The 19903-nt window shown below is 64.0% G+C and overlaps 2 protein-coding genes across 2 annotated transcripts; one reads left to right on the top strand and one right to left on the bottom strand.

Moving 5' to 3' along the window:
- The first annotated feature begins 3013 nt into the window (after positions 1-3013).
- On the top strand, positions 3014-18006 carry BCL7A (BAF chromatin remodeling complex subunit BCL7A). The gene is made up of 6 exons (XM_055147338.1): positions 3014-3337; positions 8575-8656; positions 10490-10586; positions 13006-13173; positions 15991-16109; positions 16693-18006. Exons 1-6 carry the CDS (start codon positions 3246-3248, stop codon positions 16762-16764), a joined length of 630 nt encoding a protein of 209 aa, XP_055003313.1. The 5' UTR covers positions 3014-3245; the 3' UTR covers positions 16765-18006.
- On the bottom strand, positions 10002-12311 carry LOC129407114 (translation initiation factor IF-2-like). The gene is made up of 2 exons (XM_055147337.1): positions 11047-12311; positions 10002-10480 (listed from the first exon to the last, which is right to left on the bottom strand). The coding sequence occupies exons 1-2, from the start codon at positions 11955-11957 to the stop codon at positions 10294-10296; spliced, it is 1098 nt and encodes a 365-aa protein (XP_055003312.1). The 5' UTR covers positions 11958-12311; the 3' UTR covers positions 10002-10293.
- Positions 18007-19903: the final 1897 nt, after the last annotated feature.

Below are 19903 nucleotides of genomic sequence, written 5' to 3'. Positions count from 1 at the left end.
CAGCCGCAGCGACACCTTGCCTGTCTGCGCAATCCACACCCGTCTGCCATGGGTTTCCCTGGCAAGACGCTTGGGGCCTGTCCAGCTTGCGCCGAGTGATGGCGTGTTGTTGGTTTTTAGCGTTTGTTGTTACAGGGGCCACCCGCGGCCCTGCCAGGGCTGGGCTGTGATGGCAGGGGCCAGCTCAGGGCCTGTTCCATGTTCGGTGCACACGTGCTTGGCATGCACTTTAACAGTTGAGCCGTATCCTGGCCCCTTCGCTGCTTTTTTGGGCCTCTCCTGGCAGTGCTCAGAGACCACATGATGGAGACCATGAGGGGTGTGCGACTCTAGCCCTTTGAATCACCTCTTGGGTCTACCCCTCAATCATTCTTTCCTGTGTTTCGTTTGTGTTTGGACCATACCCGGTGGTGCGCAGGGCTTTCCCTGGCTCCGGGCTCAGGGATCACTCCTGGCGGGGCCCAGGGGACCTTATGGGGTGCTGGGGATTGAACCCTGGTCAACAAATGCAAGGCCAGCCCCTCTCCCCTGTACTATCTTTCCAGGCATGTACATGGATTCGTTCGTCAGCTGATACCTGGACATGGATTTATCTTCCTGGGTGGTTTTTGTTTGTTTTTGTTGTTGTTGTTTTTGTGAAGCAAGATTTTTTTTTTTTTTTGCTTTTTTGGGTCACACCCGGCGATGCACAGGGGTTCCTCCTGGATCTTTACTAAGGAATCACTCCTGGCGGTGCTCAGGGGACCATATGGGATGCTGGGATTCGAACCCGGGTCGGCCGCGTGCAAGGCAAACGCTCTACCCGCTGTGCTATCACTCCAGCCCCAAGATTTTTTTTTTTTTAACTAAAATTGACTTTGAAAGATATGAGGGTAGGGAAAGAGAGGAAGTATGTGTTTAAGAGAGAACAGAGGCAGGGCTGGAGTGATAGTCCAGCAGGGAGGGTGTTTGCATTGCACACGGGCAACAACCTAGGTTCCACCCCTGGCATCCCATATGGTTCCCCAAGCACCGCCAGGAGTAATTCCTGAGTGAAAAGCCAGGAGGAACCCCTGAGCATCTCTGGGTGTGACCGAAAGAAAAACAAAAAAAGAGAGGGAACAGAAGCTTCTTCAGAGCGGAATTGCAGCGATACATAGGGACAAGCAAGTGAGACTCGTGTTCATGGGGAACATGGGCCTGGTGGGAAAACTGTCTTCCTGTGTTAAATTCAAATATATTTTTGTTTTTTTTTAAATATTTGGGGCTGAAGCGATAGCACACGGGTAGTGCGTTTGCCTCGCATGTGGTTGACCCGGGTTCGATTCCCAGCATCCCATATGGTGCCCTGGGCACCGCCAGGAGTAATTCCTGAGTGCAGAGCCAGGAGTAACCCCTGTGCATCTCCGGGTGTGACCCAAAAAGCAAAAAAATTAATATTTAAATTTTAGTTTAGTTTTGGTTTTTGGATCACACAGTGGTGCTCAGGAGCTAGACCTGTCTGTGCTCAGGGATCATTCCTGGCAGAGGTGTGGGGATTATCGATGCCAGGATTTGAGCCTGGGTTGTAGTGACCACCATCCCATGCTAAGTGAGCACCTTAATCTTTGTGCTCTCCCTTCAGCCCCCTTTAATTTTTTTTTGCTTTTGTATATATATATTTGTATATATATGTATATGTATATATACACGTATATATATTTTGTATATATATATACATATATATATAATGCTGGGGATTGAGCCCAGAGGCCCTCACATGTAAGGTATGCATTCTACAGCTGACCTTCACCCTTGACCCCTCAATCTACAGATGCTCTGTATGTGTGTGAGAGTGTGTGTGTGTGTGTGCGTGTGTGTGTGCGTGTGTGTGTGAGTGTCTGTGTGTATTAATAAGCAGTGCTGGGGCTCGAACCTGGGGCAACCGCAGGCAATGATGCTCTGCAGGCCTTTGGACCTTCTCCCGCCCCGTCTCTGACTATGAGGCATCTCTATAGACGTATTTAAAGCTACATATGTGTGTAGACAGAGGTGACTTGGACTATGTGATCCCTGGCCCATATCTGTGGCCAGGTCCCTCAGAGGCTGCAGGCTGAGACTGTTTCAAGGGCCTTGTTACATGTTTTCCGGAGCACCAGCAGCTGATTTCAGCGAACTGGAGGCTGGGCCTGGGAAGGGGCCACTTCTCAGTTCCTGAATGACCCGGGAGGGGCTCAGATGGGAAGATGATGACCATGACCTTCAGCTTTCCGGGACGCAGTCTCTCCTGGGCTAGCTGATCCCCCAGACCCTGGGCAGGATAACACGACCACCTCCCTTCCCAGTGGCCGGAATCCACTTGGGGCACGTCGGCTTCGACTCAGCTGAACCCAGAAAAAGGGGCGCCCGGGTGGCCCTGATCCAGTGGCATCATCTGCCCGGGGCATGTGGTCCGAGCAGCACCTGGTGGACTGCGGCTTCCTCCGGCGGGAACGGCTTAAGTTGAAACCGCGGTTCCCGGAGCAGCCCCGCAACTATTTAGGCCACTGCCCGCGGGTGGACAGGACACGGTCAAGCTCGTCCTGCGGGAGAGCCGTTGGACGCGCAAGGTCAGCCTCGCCGCGGCCACTTCTCCAAAGGGCCGCAGGGACGCGCCGTGCGGACTTCGGATGTCGCGGGGGGCAGAGGGCCGGCCGCGCTCCGCGTGTCCCCGCGTGTCCCCGCGCGTGGCGAACCGCCGGCTCCAAGTTTGAGATCCTGGAGCCCCCCCCCACGGCCCGCAGCCCCGGCCACTCGCGCCCTCGCCCCCGCCCGGACCCGGGTCCCCGACGGCCGAGCTGGCGCCCACGGAAGGCGCCCCCGGCCGGGCCCGCGGCGCGGCCAGCCCGCGCCCCCGGCGGGACCCCCCGGCACCTGCGGCCCCCGAGTAAGTGTCCGCGCGCCCGGCGTCCCGGGTGGCCCCGGGCCTCGGGGGGGCGCGGGCCGGGGCGGGGCGGGGCGGGGGCGCCCCGGGGCCGCGCGGCTCCCCCTGCTCGCGGCAGCTGCCGCCCGGCGCTTGCGCACTGGGCCCGGGCGCGCGGCGGCTCGGGCTTTGTGTGTGTGTGTGTGTGTGAGTGTGTGTGTGAGTGTGAGTGTGAGTGTGTGAGTGTGTGCGCGCGCGTGTCTGTGTGTGTGAGTGCGTGTGTGCGCGCGTGTGCGTGTGAGTGTGTGCGCGAGTGAGTGAGCGGGCGCCGCGGAGCGAGCGGACCCGGCGGGCGCGCTCCCCAGCCTCTTTCTCCGCCAGAACCATGTCGGGCAGGTCGGTTCGAGCCGAGACCAGGAGCCGGGCCAAAGATGATATCAAGCGGGTCATGGCGGCGATCGAGAAAGTGCGCAAATGGTAAGCGGCGGCGCCCGCGCCGCGGCCCCCGAGCCCGGCGGGGCGCCGCGACCCCCGCCGCGGGCCGGTCACCTGCGCCCGCCGGGGCCGCGGCCGCTGCCCAGGTGCGCTCGCGCGGCCGCCCACCTGGCCGGGCGCCGGGAGGGGGCCCGGGGCCGGCCCCAGAAGCCATTTCGTTTTGTGCAAGTCACATGAAAGCGGCTTCCCGCGCCCGGGGCCGCGAGGCCGGCGGCGGGGAGCGCAGCGGCGGCTCCATTGTGCAGCCTCGGCGCGGGCCGCCGGCGGCCGGGCCCGGCGCCCTCGAGTCTGCCGAGTTTGCGGAGCGCGAGCCGTTCAAATTTAGCGCTTTGGGCTGCCTGGAGCGAGGGCTCTGGGCGAGGGAGGAGGACGGGGGCGAGCGCGGGGCGGACGCGGCGGCCGGGGGGCCCCCCGCGGCCCGCGCGCCCTCGCGCGCCCCGGCCCGGCCCCGCGCGCCCCGGCGCCGGGGGTGCCGGCGGGGCGGATCGCGGGGGGCAGCGGGCGGCCCCGAGCCCGGTCTTGCCCCCCGCCGGCAGCCGGGGGGGCCTTCCCGAGAGAGGCGTTTTTGTTCTCGGCCCCGGGTGGGGGGGTACGGCGCGGTTCGGCGCGGGCCGGGCCGTTTCCTCGGCCCCCGGTGCGTCCCGGCGCGCGGGGGCCTCGTGGTGAGTCTCTCGATTGAACGTGTGTGTGTGCGCGCGTGTGTGTGTGTGTGCCGTGTGTAGGTGTGTATGTGCGTGTGTGTGTGGCCTCTTTCGGGGTCCGCCGCGAGGTTAGGCCGGAGACGCCCGCCGCCGACCTCCGGGCTTGGGGCAGACTTGTTGAAAACTCCCGGCGCCCAGATTTCAACTTTTATTATTATTTTTTCCCACGGCTTGTGCGGGGTCGGGGAGGGAGAGGCGTAGCCCCCGCGTCCTGGGCGGAGTGTCCGTCCCCGGCCGGCGCGGCGCTGCTGCCGCCGCCGCCGCCGCCGCCGCCGCGGCCGCCCGGCTGGGAAGATGGCAAAGGAGGCGGCCCGGGCCGGGGGTGCCGAGCCCGGCGCGCCCCGGTCCCAAAGAGCCACCCACCGCCGTGTCACAAGTTAGCTGTCCTTCCTGAGTCAACCCGACAAGAAAGGCAGGAGGGGAATCAATAGAGTCCACGTGCTCCGGGCGTCCCCTGGAAAGGGCTGGAGGCAGATGGCCGGCCACATGCCCGCCCTGGGCTGGGTTTGGCTCCAGTGGGACAAAGAATTTTCAGAACCGTGAGAAGGGGAAGCCGTCCATAAGTTGAGACCCTTCGTGCTGGGCCGTGAGAGCTCCCCTGGCCAGTGGGGTGCCCGGGGGGGCCCCCCGCCTGGCCATTTAAAAATGGCAGGATCAGCTGCAAGGCCCAAGCACCCGACCTGCAAGCACTGGGCACCCCTGTCCTGCTCGCAGCCCGGGTGGGACGTGAGGCGGGAGTTGGGTGCCCGCGGTTCTGGGGGGGCCTGGTCCCATCCCTGCCAGCTGCTCCAGGAGGCTGGCCTTGCAGCTGCTCTGTGGGAGACAGATGGACAGACTCTCACCAGCTCTGCCCCGTCTGCTGCCGGGGCCTTTGATGCGAGGGGCTCTGTCACCCCCCCACCCCGCACCCCCGGCCGCCTGTGTTTGAGGGCGCGTGCCCCGGCCTCCCTGGCAGAGCACTCAACTTTCTCACTGTGACCTTGGCCACTTGAAACTTTTCCTGACCCTCTACTGCGTGGACTGCCCTGTGGGGGTTCTCCGAGGACCCCTGGGCGTGGGGGCACTTAACCGGTGCCCAAGAGTGCCCACTGGGCTCAGCCCATCACCAGGTGCAGCAACTTGAGTGTTTCCCCCTCACAGGAAAAAAGAAAAAGTCTTCCCCGGACCCGGGTTCCCCGGACCCCAGGAGCCATGTGGCCTCACCCCTGTGAGGTGGGGTTGGTCCCTGACCTGGGGCCACCAGCCCAACCCCCACTAGAGGGGACCTCCTCATCTTAGGGCCACCCGATTTAGCAAGTACGACGCGACAGCCAGTTGCATTTGAATTTCAAATCAGCGATGAAATGGGGTTTAAAAATACCTCGTAGTGCACCGACTCCTGCAGTGTTGGGGGCTTACTCTCGCTCCCCCCCCCCCGTGACACGCCGCACTGAGATTCTGATTGGGGGGAGGTTGGGGTGCCCAGGAAGCTGTTTTCCCGCTTTCCCTCTGCCTCACTGACCTCTGAGATCCATCCTGGGCCAGCCCTGCCGGCCCCTAACTCCTATCCCTGGAAAAAGCCACCGTGACCGAGACCCCCTGTCCTGTGAGGCTCTCATGGGGATCTGGGGGTTCGAAGCTGCCGGGGTGTACGGGCTGGTCGGTCAGGGGGTCCCCTCGATGGTGAAGACAAAGGCCTTTTCCCTGAAGAAGGCTTCAGTTCCACAGCTCTGGGCTCCCTGCCCGCCTGGGGGTGGGGCGGGTCCAGGCACCAGGCGGGCTCCACGGGGGCCGGGCCCAGCCCTGAGACATGGGCACCTGCGAAAGAATGCCTTGGTGATCGCCGGAAGGTATCGAGGCTCCAGGGTTAGCGGCAGAAACCAGCCTCGGGACGGGCAGGGGCGCAGGCTGGAGCACGGCCTACAGGGCCCCGCATGTCTCCATCTTCACGGTCCCCCAGCACAGCCAGGGATGGCAAAAACAAAATAAAACAAAGCAAAATGGTTGTTGTGGCCTGGGGGTTTCAGTTTTGTCGGAGCCTGTCTGGGGGGACCCGGGTGCTGCCCCTGACATCCTGCCTCCCCCAAAGCTGCTAAACCCGCTGCCTGCTCAGGGCACAGCCAGGCCACCGTGGTATGCAGGTTGGGGTTGTCGTGGTACACTGGGCCCCGGTCCCCACTGGTGGGAGGATCTGGGGCTTTCTTTTGGGGGTCACACCGGCGGTACTTAGGTCTTACTCCTGGCTCTGCACTCAGGAATTACTCCTGGTGGTGTTCTGGGGACCTTATGGGATGCTGGGGATCGAACCCAGGTTGGCCATGTGCAAGGCAAGCGCCCTGTCCATTATACTCTGTCTCCTGCTACCATGATTCAGTTTTCATCATCATCATCATCATCATCATCATCATCATCATCATCATCATCATCATCATCCTGTTGATTGTCGGTTTTCTCAAGGTGTCTCAGTAACTTCTCCATTCACCCTAGCCCTGAGATTTTAGCAGCCTCTCTTAACTTGTCCTTCCCAATGGTGCTGCATTAGAGGCTCTTTCAGGGTCAGGGGAATGAGACCCATCATTGTTACTGCTTTTGGCATATGAATACGCCATGGGGAGTTTGCCAGGTTTTCCCATGCGGCCAGGAAACTCGGTAGCTTGCCAGGTTGCCAGGTTCTCTGAGGCCATAAGAGGCCCAGTCCCAATCCGAGCAGGCTTGGAGATCTCAGCCCCGGGTCCCACACACCTGGGTTCCTCTGCTGGTTCCTTCATGCGTGAGGCTTGTCCGAACATGTGGAGAGGGGCCTTGAGCATGGATTCACAATTTTAATTAAAAAAATTAATTTTTAAGTTTTGTTTGTTTGTTGTCACACCCAGCGATGCTCAGGGGCTACTTTTGGCTCTGCACGCAAAAATTACTCCTGGTGGCACTCCGGGACCATGTGGGATGCCGGGGATGCAACCTGGGTCAGCCGTGTGCAAGTTAAATGCCCTCCCCACTGTGCTGTGTCTCCGGCCCCATCGATTCAAAATGTCTAAAGCACCCAGTGGGCCAGGGAAAACAGGGCTGTTGGCTGTGTATTTGACAGCCCGGTTAGGGTTTGGGGGCGCTCAGCTTCCCCCAGAGCCCCGTGTGTGCTCCGGTGCTGCTGGAGCCCTCGCCCCTGAAACCCCAAGCTTCCGTGTCACGTCCATGAAGTGCCATCCCACCTTGCTGGTCTCTCCCTGGGGTGGGGGTGGGGGTCGAGCCGGGCCTGTCTCTCTCCCCAGGCTGGGCTGAGGGCCCAGTCCCACGTAGGTGGTCAGCGCTTCCCCCTGCGTTGGTGGCCACAGCTAGAGAGACCCCTGGAGGGTGTGGCTTGGAGGAGCCGCGTGCTGACCCTCGCCTTATCAGACGGGGCCACTGACCGCACCATTGACTCTTGGCCACGTATGTGCGTTTCTGCCTGGCTCCGTGGGCTCAGAGCCGGTGTCCACTCCTGGTGCTGCTCTCGACCTGCCGTGTGGCCAGGCCCCGGGGGTCCTGCACCTCTGGGCTGCAGGAGCCCCCCCCTCCCGGGCCGTTGGCATCTTCAGGGGCCAGGCAGGTCAATAAAGTGCCTGGCACAGAGCCTGGCATGTGGCAGAGCCCTCGGCACCCCCCACCCAGAGCACCTGGTGCCTGTTTTGTCCCTGGCGCCACCCCAGGACATGTGGAGCCGGGCGGAGACCGCGCCTCCCTCCTGCCTATGGCAGGTTCCTGCCACTTGGCTCTGTTTGGGCTGGGGAGTCGCAGGCCCGTGTGCCCCCAAAGTGGCCTTCCCAAGCCTGGCACTTGCCCGATGCGGCAGGGACTAGCACCCCCATCAACGCAGTGGGGCGCTCAGAGCAAGTCCACACCACACCCACGGGAGGCCCGGGGGCGGCTGGTCAGAAGCCCCCGTGGGATGAAGGTGGCGGGGGAGGGGCAGAGGGGAGGACCCCGGGCTGGCGTGGGGGCAGCAGCCAGCTCACAGCAAAGGGGCGCTCATATAGCTGGGAGGGCACTTGCCTTGCTCCCTGGCACCCCCTGTGGTCCCCGCCGGGTGAAGCCCGAAACCAAACAAAAGCCCCCAAACAGTAGAGGTGCCCCCTCTGCCCTGCGGGGGGCCGAGGGCTCCTGTCCGGGTGCGTGGGGACTGGGCAGCGGTTCCTCCTCCTGCCCTTCACGAGTATCGACCGAGCCCCCCCACTCCCTACGTGGCAGAGCCGCTGTCCCCTGGGAGTGACAGTGGGGTGACTGTCCCCTCTGGCAGGGTGGCCTGGCCTCCCGCTTTCCCGAGCCCCCCCAGCCTCCTTATTTTGGGTGAGGCCATGGGCAGTCAGACAGGGGCGGGTGCTCACCTGAGAGCCAAGGAGTGGGGGGTCCGGGCTCCCCTCCCCCTCGAGGCCCCTGTGTTGACCCCCGCCCACGGGCCAGACGCAGGCCCTCCGGTTGGTGGGGGGGCTCTGTCTGTCTCTGCACCGTGTATGTCTGTGGGGGGCCCAGCCCGCAGCCCTGGTGATGGCCCTTCCTCATCCGCAGGGAGAAGAAGTGGGTGACCGTGGGTGACACGTCCCTGAGAATCTACAAGTGGGTCCCTGTGACGGAGCCCAAGGTTGACGATGTGAGTATGTGGGGGTGCTGCCCCCGGCCCGCTCCCCGTGACCCGCCCTCTCAGTCCCCCAAGTCAGCTGTTCAAGGCTGGGATGCCGGCGGCGCCCTCGGGGCCCGGTGCTGGGGGCAGCCCTCGGGGGGCAGAGCCTGGGCCAGTCCTGCCGGGGTGTCGCTTCCTCCCGGCCACTAGGGGGAGCCCCGGCTGCGCCGCCGCCCTGTCCAGGTGTCCTCCCTGCCGGCCACCGGCCAGCCGGGAGCAGCGCCTGTTCTGTGGGTGCCTGTCACCCCACGGGGCCCTGCCGCCCTGGGGCCTGCCCACAGCAGTGGCTCCCCGCGTCCACCCCCCTCTGTGCCCGGTCGAGACCGGGCTCCGGGGGGGCGTGGGAGGGCAGGGCCTGCACGGCCTTCGTGCCCCTGCGTGACCACAGACCTCTGCGTCAGGCTCTGCGGTGTCGTCCCTCTGCTTCCGGCTGCCCGGACCCCCGGAGGGTGCGGCGTGGGGCTGCCCCCCCCCGTCAACGCCTCGCCCAGCATTAGGTGTCGGGTGGGCGCGGGGAAACATGGTCCCTGCTCTCAAGGAATTTATAATCTCGTTGCGGGAAGATAATTATAGAATCGCATGAGACAGGCACATCAGGGACGTGCCAAGCGGATTGTGATGGGGGGGGGAGAATGGCATGTTGGGGAGGTGGGGGGGGCACCGCAGAGCTGGGCCAGGAGTACTGGGCTGGGAGTCGACCCTCCATCCCCCACTGACCCCGTCCGGCTGGCCGCAGCCTCCCTGGGCGAGCACAGCCCCGCGCCTGCGTGCATCAGCCCAGACGCGGCCGGGAACGTGCCGACTCCCCGTCAGCCGCAGCCCAGCGTGACGGCGGCTCTGCGCTCTGGGAGGGGCAGCCCTGGGGGAGCCCGGGCGCGGCTTGCAGGTTCCCAGGCCCGCCCCCTGCTGCTCCCCTGCGTGACCAGAGGGGGGACCTGCCTCCCCCAGCCACAATGCTGTGCTGCCTTTTGTCCTTCCAAACGCTTGACAATTCTGTTTTGTTTTGGTTTTTTGTGGGGTCATACCCGGTGGTGCTCAGGGCTGACTCCTGGCAGGGCTCAGGGGACCCTCTGGGGTACCGGGAATTGAGCCCAGGTCAGCCACATGCAAGGCCAGCGCCCGCCCCTCTGTGCTGTCACTCCAGGCCCTGTTTTTTTTTCTTTTTTTAATCAGTTCACATTTCCTTTTTCCTTCATCACTGATGGCTGTGCTCCCAGCATGCGCCCCCTACAGTGAAAGGCTAGAGGGCCCCGAGACTCCTGCAGGTTTGCCCCAGAAGGCTGCCCCCACCCCCCCCACACACACACATGTGCTCATCACTGCATGGTTCAAACCTGGACTCTCCCGGACACAGCTCACTTCCTGCCCGCTTCTGTCCCGTTGCAAAGATTGGGACCAACACACAAAGACCCTTTCACACCCTCCTCCCGGGACACCTGCCCCACCACCAGCTGAGTCCCTGAGCCCCCACCGTCGCTGGCCGCTCTGAGCCCGCCGTGGTCAGCTGAGTCCCTGAGCCCCCACCGTCGCTGGCCGCTCTGAGCCCGCCGTGGTCAGCTGAGTCCCTGAGTCCCCCACCGTCGCTGGCCGCTCTGAGCCCGCCGTGGTCAGCTGAGTCCCTGAGTCCCCACCGTCGCTGACCTCGGCCGAGGGGCTGCTGGCCCCGGGCTGGGAAAGTGCTGCCCGCTCCGAGGGTGGGCGGGGCGGGGGGAGCACAGCCGTCCAGGTGGGCTCCGAGGGGCCTGAGCGGGAGACAGGCTCACCCCGGCGCCCTTGCTGACTCCTGCTTTGTTTCTGCTCCAGAAAAACAAAAACAAGAAAAAGGGCAAAGATGAGAAGTGCGGCTCGGAGGTGACCACCCCGGAGAACAGCTCCTCGCCCGGCATGATGGACATGCACGGTGAGCGCGGGCCGGCCAGGGCTGCCCTGCCCGCGGCCTCCCTCCCCGCAAGCGTGACCGCAGCTCGCCCTGGCCTGCCCTGGCCTGGCCTGCCCCGGCTGCTCCGCCCCCAGTTCGGTGCCCCTGGTGTTGTCGATGCCAAGAGCCGGGATCTTTAGGACTAAGCAGCTCTAGAGCTTCGTGGGCTCACCCAGGCCCGCCCCCAAGAAGGACCCCCCAGTCCCTGCGCTCTGCCAGGCGGCCCTGGGGGTCTCTAGCACCGTGAGGTCAGAGTAACACCACCAGTGAGGGCTGTAGTGGCAGCAGACCATCTGCACGGAGGCAGGGCGTGGAGACCCCAGAAAGGGTGACCCTGTCCTCCTCACCCCTCCCTCCTTCCCCCTTCCCTCCTTCCTCCTTCCTCCCCTCTCCCTCCTCCCTTCCCTCCTGCTAACCGCCTTAGCGGCACTGAGTTGCTCACGTGTTCACGTCCCTCCTGAGTGGAAGGTCCTGGTGGCTGACTTCAGCCCTGTTCCCTGGGCAGAACAGGTCTTGTCCTTGTGTCACAGTGCTCAGCAGGTGGCGTGGGTGCTGGGGCTGGGCCCCAGAGCTCAGCTTCCCTCGGGGAGAGCCCGGACCCACACTCTTCTCTCCCGGGGTCACGGGCGCCCGAGTGGGGGCGCACGCTGGCAGGCAGAGGGTGGGCCCGGGAGCCTGGGAGGGGTTGGCGGGCCTGGAGGACTCCGTGCCGAGTCTCCGCGCCGCGGGCCGGGGACGAATGAGGCTGTGGTTTGGAAAGTGCCGCTGGGAGGGGGCTTCGGGCAGCAGGGAGGGCGCTGGCCCCCCGCGCCTCCACACCCCCGGGCCCCCGAGCGCCAGGAGGGATCCTGAGTGCAGCCTGGAGTAAGCCCGAGCTATGAGAACAAAGAGAAGGAAAAGGAAAGGCCCCAGGGAGCCCCAGTGATGTCCAGGACGAGGGCGCCTGCCCCGGGACCCCCAGCTCGGCCTCCGATTCCCCGTGGACATGAGCTTCCTTCGTTTCCCACTTAGGAGCACTGTCGGGAGACCCTCGCCCTGGGCTTGTGGGGTGACGGGGGATGAGGGCGTGGGGGTTCGTGGGGTCTCCCTGAGACTCCGCTCCCACAGGCAGACGGGGCGGGGAGGGACGCACACCCCGTCCTGCCTCCGCAGTCCCCCGCCGCCACCCGCTTCCCCCGGCCCTTTCAGAACGTCACCTACAGCTGTGCGTGTGTGGTGTGTATCAGTGTGTGTGTGTTTGGGTGTATCTGTGTCTGAGTGTGTGTGTGTGTGTATGGCTCTGTGTCTAATTGTGTGCGTCTCTGCATGTCTGTGTGTGTATTTCTTTGTGTCTGGGTGTGTGTGTGTCCGCATGTGTCGGGGTGGAACCCGGAGTCACGTGCTCTCCCACTGCCCCCCTCCCACCTTCTCTCAGCTCTTCCTGCTTCTCCTTCTGTCCTCTTGGCTCGGGCCTGCCGCATGTCCATGGGGTGATCACCCCGTGGGTCCCTAGTTTCTCTCCCTCCTTTGCTGTCTGGGTGCCGCTGCCCAGGGGCCATCTGGCCTTGGCACTGCTTCCTGGCCTGGAGCCTCTGGGCCCCTTGGGCACACCCAGTTCCAGAAGGCCCCAAAGGGGAAATGTCTGGGGGTCCCCAAACCCTCTGTGCCCGAGGCTGCCTCTCTCCCTCCGACGGTGCCCTGGGGGCCTCTGGGGGGCTGCGCTATGTATGTCTGAGTGTGTGTGTTTCCTGTCTGAGGCATTTCTTGCCTGGGTGTATGTACTTCCTGTCTGAATGTATTTCCTGTCTCAGTGTGTCTACTTCCTGTCCGAGTATGTGTATTTCCTGTCCGAGTGTGTGTTTCCTGTCTGAGTGTGTGGGCTTCCTGTCTATTGTGTTTCTTGCCTGGGTATACGTATTTCCTGTCCGAGTGTGGGTACTTCCTGTCCGGGTGTGTGTATTTCCTGTCCGAGTGTGTATACTTCCTGTCCGAGTGTGTACTTCCTGCCCGAGTGTGTGTACTTCCTGTCCGAGTGTGTGTATTTCCTGTCCGGGTGTGTGTACTTCCTGTCCGGGTGTGTGTCTTTCCTGTCCGAGTGTGTTTTTCCTGTCCGAGTGTGTATATTTCCTGTCCAAGTGTGTGTACTTCCTGTCCGAGTGTGTGTACTTCCTGTCCAAGTGTGTATATTTCCTGTCCAAGTGTGTGTACTTCCTGTCTGAGTGTGTGTGCTTCCTGTCCGAGTGTGTATATTTCCTGGCCGAGTGTGTGTGCTTCCTGTCCGAGTGTGTGTGCTTCCTGTCCGAGTGTGTGTACTTCCTGTCTGAGTGTGTACTTCCTGCCCGAGTGTGCACTTCCTGTCCGAGTGTGTGTACTTCCTGTCTGGGTGTATTTCCTCTGCGCCTCACGCCGCTTCTGCCCGCAGATGACAACAGCAACCAGAGCTCCATCGCCGACGCCTCCCCCGTCAAGCAGGAGAGCAGCAGGAACTCGAGCCCCGCACCCGAGCCCACCCCCGCCGCGCCCGGGGACGGCGCTGATGCCAAGGCGGACGAGGCGCAGGCCGAGGGCAAGGAGCTCCCCGGGGTGGAAGGTACGAGCTGTTGGCGGCGGTTGGGGCCGGTGGAGCACACGGTGGCCACTGGGGTGCGTCAGGCAGACCCAGGAGCTGCCCGCAGAGGAACCTGGGGACCAGGGCCCGGGCGGGGCGGGGGGCAGTCTCGGTGCTGGGGCTCTTGGGTGGGTGTCGTGGCCGCCGGCTGCTGGGACTGAAGACGGTGGCGCCGGGAACGGGCGGCCCCAAGCCCCTCCCTCAGTGTGGATTCATCCTGCACACTCGGCTGCGTGTGGCCGGGCCGGGAGGCGGCACCTGCTCTGGCATGGCCCGACCCTGCTGCCCCCGCAGCTCTGAGAGTGGCCCCGGGTGGGGCCAGAGGCGGGCAGCCCCACCCATGCCGCCCCGGCCCTTTGCACAGCCTGTGGGGTCTGCCCAGCCCCAGACAGGCGGGAGCTCGTCCTGTGCTCAGGGCTGGGAAGCACCCCAGCTCCCCTCCGCGAGGGCCCCTCAGAGCCCCAGGCACCACCCTAGAAGTGCCACCCCATTAGAGCCCTGGGGCATGCCCCCACCCCGTGGCCCGACCCCCAGAGCCTGCCAGGGCGGGGCTGGGGGGGGGACCGGTGTCCCCCGGGCGGGCTACAGTGCGGCCAGAGAAGCCATGCGCATGCCACGCCTGACACGAGCTGCCTTCTGGGTCCTTCCACGGGCGGGCACGTGGGGGTGGGTCCCACCTGGCTTCGCACCCGGCTGCAAGTGGGGAGAGCCGCAGAGCTCGGCTGGGGGACGGTGTCTGGGGTCCCCGTGTCTGTCACCCCCAGGCGTTGGTGGCTTCCCCCGATGCCAGCATCGCGTCCAGGGAACCGAGCGGCCCCCAGCGGCCCGCCCGCCGGCCGCACTGACCTTGTCCTGAACTTGTTTACTGCACGCGGCGGGCCGGGACTGGCTGACGTCAGGCCCAGCTCCCGGCGCTAAATTTAGGCCCCGGGAAACGATTTCCCAGCCGCTCGGCCCGGTGCTCCCGGGACTCAGCCGCCGTCCCTGTGCTGCCGCCAGCCCGGCAACCGGCCACCCTGGGGGCTTCCGAAGCTTCCCGGTCCCCGGGGGGCCGGCTGGGACTCGGCCAAGCTGCTGTGGGCAGAGCAGGGCCTGGCATGGTGGCACGTCCCTTCGCCAGCTGGCGGCGCGAGGAAGCTCGTTGGCGAGCCGTGAACGCTGCCACCGTCCAAGCGGGCTGATCTATTGGTGGGTGTGGGGGGCCCCCCGAGCAGTGCTTACGGGCCCCCAGAACCAGCCCCGGCGACACTCAGCCAACCGGGCTGGCGGTTCAGTGCGAGGGCCACTCGGCTCGGGAACACAGGCGACCGGGTGGTACCGAGTGAACCATCTCCCTGGCCTCAGCGATGGTTTCTCACGGGAGAAGTCGGGACTCCGCAAGAGCGCGGCCAGCGGGGCTGGATCCCAGCACCCCGTGCGGGCCCCGAACCCTGCCAGGAGACCCGCCAGCTCTGGCCCAAAAACAAAAACAAGAAAGGGCGGACAGCTCGGCGGTGTTAAGCTTATTCACAAGGCTAAGCAGCTGCCACCTCTGATTCTAGAACGTTCCCATCCTCCTGAAAGGCCCCTGTACCCGGGGCCTGGCTGTGCCTCTGCAGAGGGGTCGGCCCGTGTGCACGCAGCACTCTGCGACGCCCTGGCTGCGGGGGACGTGGTCAGGGCCCTCTGGGTGCGGCCCCTCCTCCCCCATCCTCCAGAACCCGCCTCTCCCCTTCCAGGCTGCCGTTTCTGCTGCTGTCTCCCGGGGTCTCTGGCGGCCGGTAACCACATGCCCGGCCTTCCCGGGACTCCATTAATGTGGGTCTTTTTGGGTCACACCCGGCGATGCTCCGGGGTGACTCCTGGCTCTGCACTCAGGAACCACTCCTGGCAGTGCTGGGGGACCCTATGGGATGCCGGGGATTGAACCCTGGTCAGCCGCGTGCAAGGCAAACGCCTCCCTACCGTATCACTCCAGCCCCCAATGTGGGTTTTCAAGGTGCAGTTGGGGCGAGGGAGACGGTTCAAAGCGCAGCAGGACCCCCCCCCCCCCGTCTTTAGTCCCTGACACTGCAGGAACGACACCCTCCCCTCCCATCCCCCCGCCCCCAAGAACTGCCAGGAGTAGCCAGCACTTAAAAATAAAGAGTGGCAGGGCCAGAGCGGTCGTACAACGGGGAGGGCATTTGCTTTGCACGTGGCCGACCCAGGTTCTATCCTCGGCATCCCGTAGGGGTCCCCTGAGCACTGCCAGGAGTATTCCCTGAGCATCGTGGGGCATAACCCAAAAAGCTAAATAAATAAAAAATAAAGAGTGGCAAGTAAAGGGGCCAGAGCGATAGTTCGGTGGGGAGGGTGCTTGCCTTGCACGTGACAGCCCCAGGTTCAAGCCCCGGCCCCATAGGGTCCCCTGAGCACCGCCAGGAGTGATCCTTGAGCAGAGTCAGGAGTCAGCCTTGAGCACTGCTGTGTGCCCTCCTCCCCCCAAAAGACTGGCAAGTGAATAATGAAATCTGAAAATGCCCAAGAAGGGTCAAGCTTCTAGGGGTCTGGCTGTAGGCACTCGAAGACCCCCTGGTTGGGCTCAGGGACCTCGCACCAGGCCAGCCAGACCCCTGGGCATTCCCCGTTCTTACGATCTCTGGTTTCCAACCCGACCTGTGCTCTGTGGGAGAGTTTAAGTGCCCTTAGTTAAGTGCTGCCTGGGCCGTCTCCCGGCCTTGTCCTGGCGTCCACCAGGGGGCGCCACGGCCACGCAGCCCACAAGCCAAGCCTCCCCTGCAGCCCCACGAGGCCCCTTTGCTGTGCTTTTGCCCGCAGATGCGGCGGACGAGCAGAACTCGCAGTCCTCCATGGAGCACTCCACCAGCTCCGAGAAGGTGGAACGGCAGCCGTCGGGGGACGCAGGACTGGCCGCAGAGACGCCAGCAATCGCTCAGGTGCCTCTGGCGGGCCCAGGCGGGCCGGGCCACCCACGTCTATGCTTTGGTCCCTGGGGGGGCCCGCAGCCTGAGTTCGGCCTGGGGCTGGGCTGGGTGACAGGCCCATAGGGTGCCTGGGGTGAGCCTTTGCATCCGGCTTCACACTCATGGTGGCCCCAGGCTCAGTGCTCACGGGGGGCTGGGAGGCGTTGAGCCCAGGACTCCCAGACGAAACCCCTGCGTGGTCTGTCCTGCCCTCGCCGGCCCTGGAACCTGCTTTTGAGCTTTGCGGGAATTTGCGGGGCTCGGCCCCCAGAATGACCTTCAGCAAATGCTGAGCCCAGGGCGGCCCTTAGGAGGGTCCCCGCGCTGCTCGCAGAGGCCAGTAGGGGGTCAGGAGATGGACGCTCGTTCCTGCCGGGGTGCGGAGCAGGGGGTGTGCGGGCACCGGGGGCTTCGAGGCAGCTGCGATGGCAGGGACATGGGGCCCTGGGGGTTGGGGCGCGGGGACGCTGGGAGGAGGGCTGCAGGGGGCACTCACGTGCCCGGGTACCTCCCGCCCGCTGCTCACCAGCTCTTCTGCCTCTCCCTCCTCGGCCAGGATCTGGAGGGGGTGCCGCCCTCTAAAAAGATGAAGCTGGAGTCTTCGCAGCCCAGCCCCGAGGAGATGTAGGCGCCCGGGCCCCCCGCCGAGCCCTCGGCCCGCCGCCAGCAGGCCACACTCTCGGACAGCGTCGCCCGGGCCAGCCTCAAAGGTGCGAACAGAACTGCTAACTTCCGCGTCGACCACATGCGAGGCCCGGGCCCCGCCGGCCGTCTCCGGCGCTGAGGAACTTCCTTCAGGAGGGCCGCGCGCCCGGGAAGCCAAGCCCCCCATTTGTGTTGCTGCTGTGTTTTATTTTCCACGTCTGTCGGACGGTAGAAGCTGTGGAGGGGGGGTGCCCGTCGGGGACCCCGCTTCCCCGGGGCTCCTTGCCGGCCCCTGTCCTTCCGCTTTCTTTTTTTGTGCCTTGTGCCCTTGAGGTGACCTCTGGCATGTTTTCCTGGTCCTTTTGCGTCTCCCTTTGCAAAGTGCCCACTGGGTCATGTTTCCGAGGGGAGCGGGGCTGGCCTGGAGGAGGGAAACCCCCCCCCGCAGGCTGCTGATCCCCCAGCTCGGGGTGAGGGGCTGAGGGGGCTCTGATGTCAGGACACTGCCCTTCCTGGGGGGTCTCAGGCTCGCCCCCCCAGACGAGCAGAGCCGGTAGAATGTTCTGGCCCTCCCACCCTTGACCCCTGCCGGATCAGTTTCTTCCACCGCGCCGGACACGCTGGCTTCTCAGGCTGCCTCGGGGCTGTCTCCTGAGGACGCCCGAAGGGCTGGGAGGCCACTGGCTGCCCCCCATGTCCCCCACACCTGCGGGCAGACCTCCAGGCCCCAGGGAGAGGCGAGGCTCCTGCCTGCCCCACTGCCCGCCACCCGGCTGTTGTCGCCGACCCGGAGGGGCCCCTTTGGACAGACGTCGCCCTGTTCGGTTCCGGGGTCTGCTTTGCTCTTAATTCCTCTGGATCCTCGGACCCTTCTCTCTGCACTGGAGCCCCCACTCCCCTGGAGTCAGCGGGGCGCGGGTTTGGTTTGTTAATTGGTGCATATTCAGGTACCACCTTGGAGTGTGACTCTAACGGCCACCATCACAGGAAGCGGCTGCCAGATCTGGTTTCCTAAGAGTTGCCAAGGGCACGGCTGTGATATTTTTTGGGTTTTTTTTTTTTTGAAGGGAGCCAGTCTAGTTCCTGCACTTCAAGAATAATCAAATTGTTCCTGAATTTCAAATACCTCATGCAAAAAAAAAAAAAAAAAGTCTCCTAAAATAAGGGAAAAAAAAAAAAACTTTGAGAATCTCGAGGTTGGCACGGCCGAAAGGTTTCTGTCTTTCCAAGACACAGCGGGCGAGGGCGCCTCACTCTGCATCCAGTTCGCAGGCGGCGGCGGGCGCCGCTTCCACCTCAGCCAAGTCGCTCCGGCGGCTTTACCTCCAGACCCTCAACTTCCAGAACTTTCTCCTCTGCAGCAAAACTCCACCAGGACACGACCGTGAATTTGGATGTCCAGGTCTTTTCAGGAAACAAGCGGTGACAAGACGGCCGAGGGACGCACGCACGCACGCACGCATGGCTCAGGCCCTTCGGCCGAGAGGGTCCCTGCACCTCCGTGTCTGTGGCAGCTCGAGAGACGGGGGGCGGGGGGCGGGCAGGTGACATCACGACGCTGGCATTCGACGTCCTCTGAAGTGCCTGGAGGCAGGGGTGCGCTGCGGGCGCCAGGGCCGCGGGCCTCCCACGCCTCCCGTGCAGTTCGAAGACTGCAAAATCCAGATGTGCTTCCACTTCCCGGAGCCGCCGGCCCCCTGCTCGCGCCCCCTCCCACCACGAATCTCAGAGCTTCCTGCCCCGGGCAGGGCGGGGCCCCGGGGTCAGTCTTCCCCTGGTGCGGGGCCCTGGACGCCTGGCTCCGCACCCAAGGGCTCGGGGGCAGCGCAGCCCCCCCCCCCCCGTGTGTGTTCTGGAGAGCGCGGCACCTACGCCCCCGAGGGCATGGGGCGCCCCCCACGAGTGACATCATGCTTTGGAATGTCCATTGCGGCCGAGGACCTGGTTAGAAAGACTTTTTTTTTTTTTTCAGTTTCCTAATTGTGATTTTTGTTTTCTCTCCTAGGATTTTTTTTTTTGGTGTGTTGTACAGCAGTATGATTTTTCACTTATTTATTCCATCAGTAGATATGGTTTGTACAATGTACAATGGTTCCATTTCAGAAAATAAAAAAAAAAAAATTCAAAGTCACGCCCCGCTCTCCCCGAAGCCCTGCGGGACCCTCCCGGCCCCTCCCACTGCGCTTCCTCGTGGACAGCTGCCTGCAGGGGGTGCCCCTGTCTGCACCAGCCGGATGTGACGGGTCCCCGTTTCTCAGACCCCCGAGTCCCATTCCTTCCTCTAACGTGCCGGTTCCAGCAGGATCCCTTCTGCCCGGCCACTTCTGTTTCGACGCGGGCAGTTCAGCCTGACGGGACACCAATGCGAGGGCCCTTGTTGGGTGCTGCCCGCACCTGCGTCCCCGAGCTCTCCCAGCCTCAGTCAGACCCTACTTTCTCTCGGCCCCCCTGACCTGCTCCCCGGGCCTCACCCCTGCGGGCTCAGTCATGCCCGAGAGCAGGGTGGGGAGGGAGTCAGGGGGCCCTATTACCTCCTGGGAGGCAGACAAAGGGGGAGTTTGGAGATGGAGCCGCAGTGAGGCTGTGGGGGAGGGGTCTGAGCCGTGTGGGTGGGCACAGGTGGGCGCAGGGCAGCAAGGAGCACCCACATGTCTGGGCTGGGGTGGGCACGGCCCCAGTGCTGTCTGAGAGTGAGTCAGCCCCTGGCGCTGCCCCCGGCGATCGGGCAGGGGAAGAACCCGGTTGCTTCATGCTGCTCGGGCCTCCTGGCCCTGACCGGGAAGGTCGGGAGATGGCGAGTGGGAGCCCCGGGCCCCCATCAGCCCGGAGCCCAGGAGGGTCCCTTGAGTCTCCCCAAGACCCTCCTTCCTCCAGGACACTGTCTCCCTGGGCAGCCACGCTGGGCGCGACTGGGACCCCAAGCTGCTGTCCTGCCCGCGCTCCCCTGGGGAAGGGACTGTGGCCTCGAGTCAGCAAACCCCACCCCCGTCGGGGGTTTCTGAAGCCCCCTCTGTCCCTGGGGCTGTGGCCCTTCGGAGCTGCGAGCTGAGGCAGGTGAGCATCTTCGCCCGTTCCTGCGAGTGTAAAATCAGGCATAATGTTGCTATCAGGTTGTTGGGGTT

This window comes from Sorex araneus, chromosome 9 (assembly GCF_027595985.1).
Source record: "Sorex araneus isolate mSorAra2 chromosome 9, mSorAra2.pri, whole genome shotgun sequence".
Lineage (NCBI taxonomy): Eukaryota > Metazoa > Chordata > Mammalia > Eulipotyphla > Soricidae > Sorex > Sorex araneus.
Note: the sequence above shows the minus strand (reverse complement) of the source record. Positions and strands in the feature narration are given on the sequence as shown.

Excerpts from the sequence above, each read along its gene's own strand:
- BCL7A (XM_055147338.1), top strand. The coding sequence starts at position 3,246 with ATGTCGGGCAGGTCGGTTCGAGCCGAGACCAGGAGCCGGGCCAAAGAT. Across the intron at positions 13,174-15,990 it reads GGAGCTCCCCGGGGTGGAAG|ATGCGGCGGACGAGCAGAAC; the intron begins GTACGAGCTGTT and ends TTTTGCCCGCAG. Across the intron at positions 16,110-16,692 it reads AGACGCCAGCAATCGCTCAG|GATCTGGAGGGGGTGCCGCC; the intron begins GTGCCTCTGGCG and ends CTCCTCGGCCAG.
- LOC129407114 (XM_055147337.1), bottom strand. The coding sequence starts at position 11,957 with ATGCGGACACACACACACCCAGACACAAAGAAATACACACACAGACAT. Across the intron at positions 10,481-11,046 it reads CTCAGGAGGGACGTGAACAC|AAACAAAGCAGGAGTCAGCA; the intron begins GTGAGCAACTCA and ends TTTCTGGAGCAG.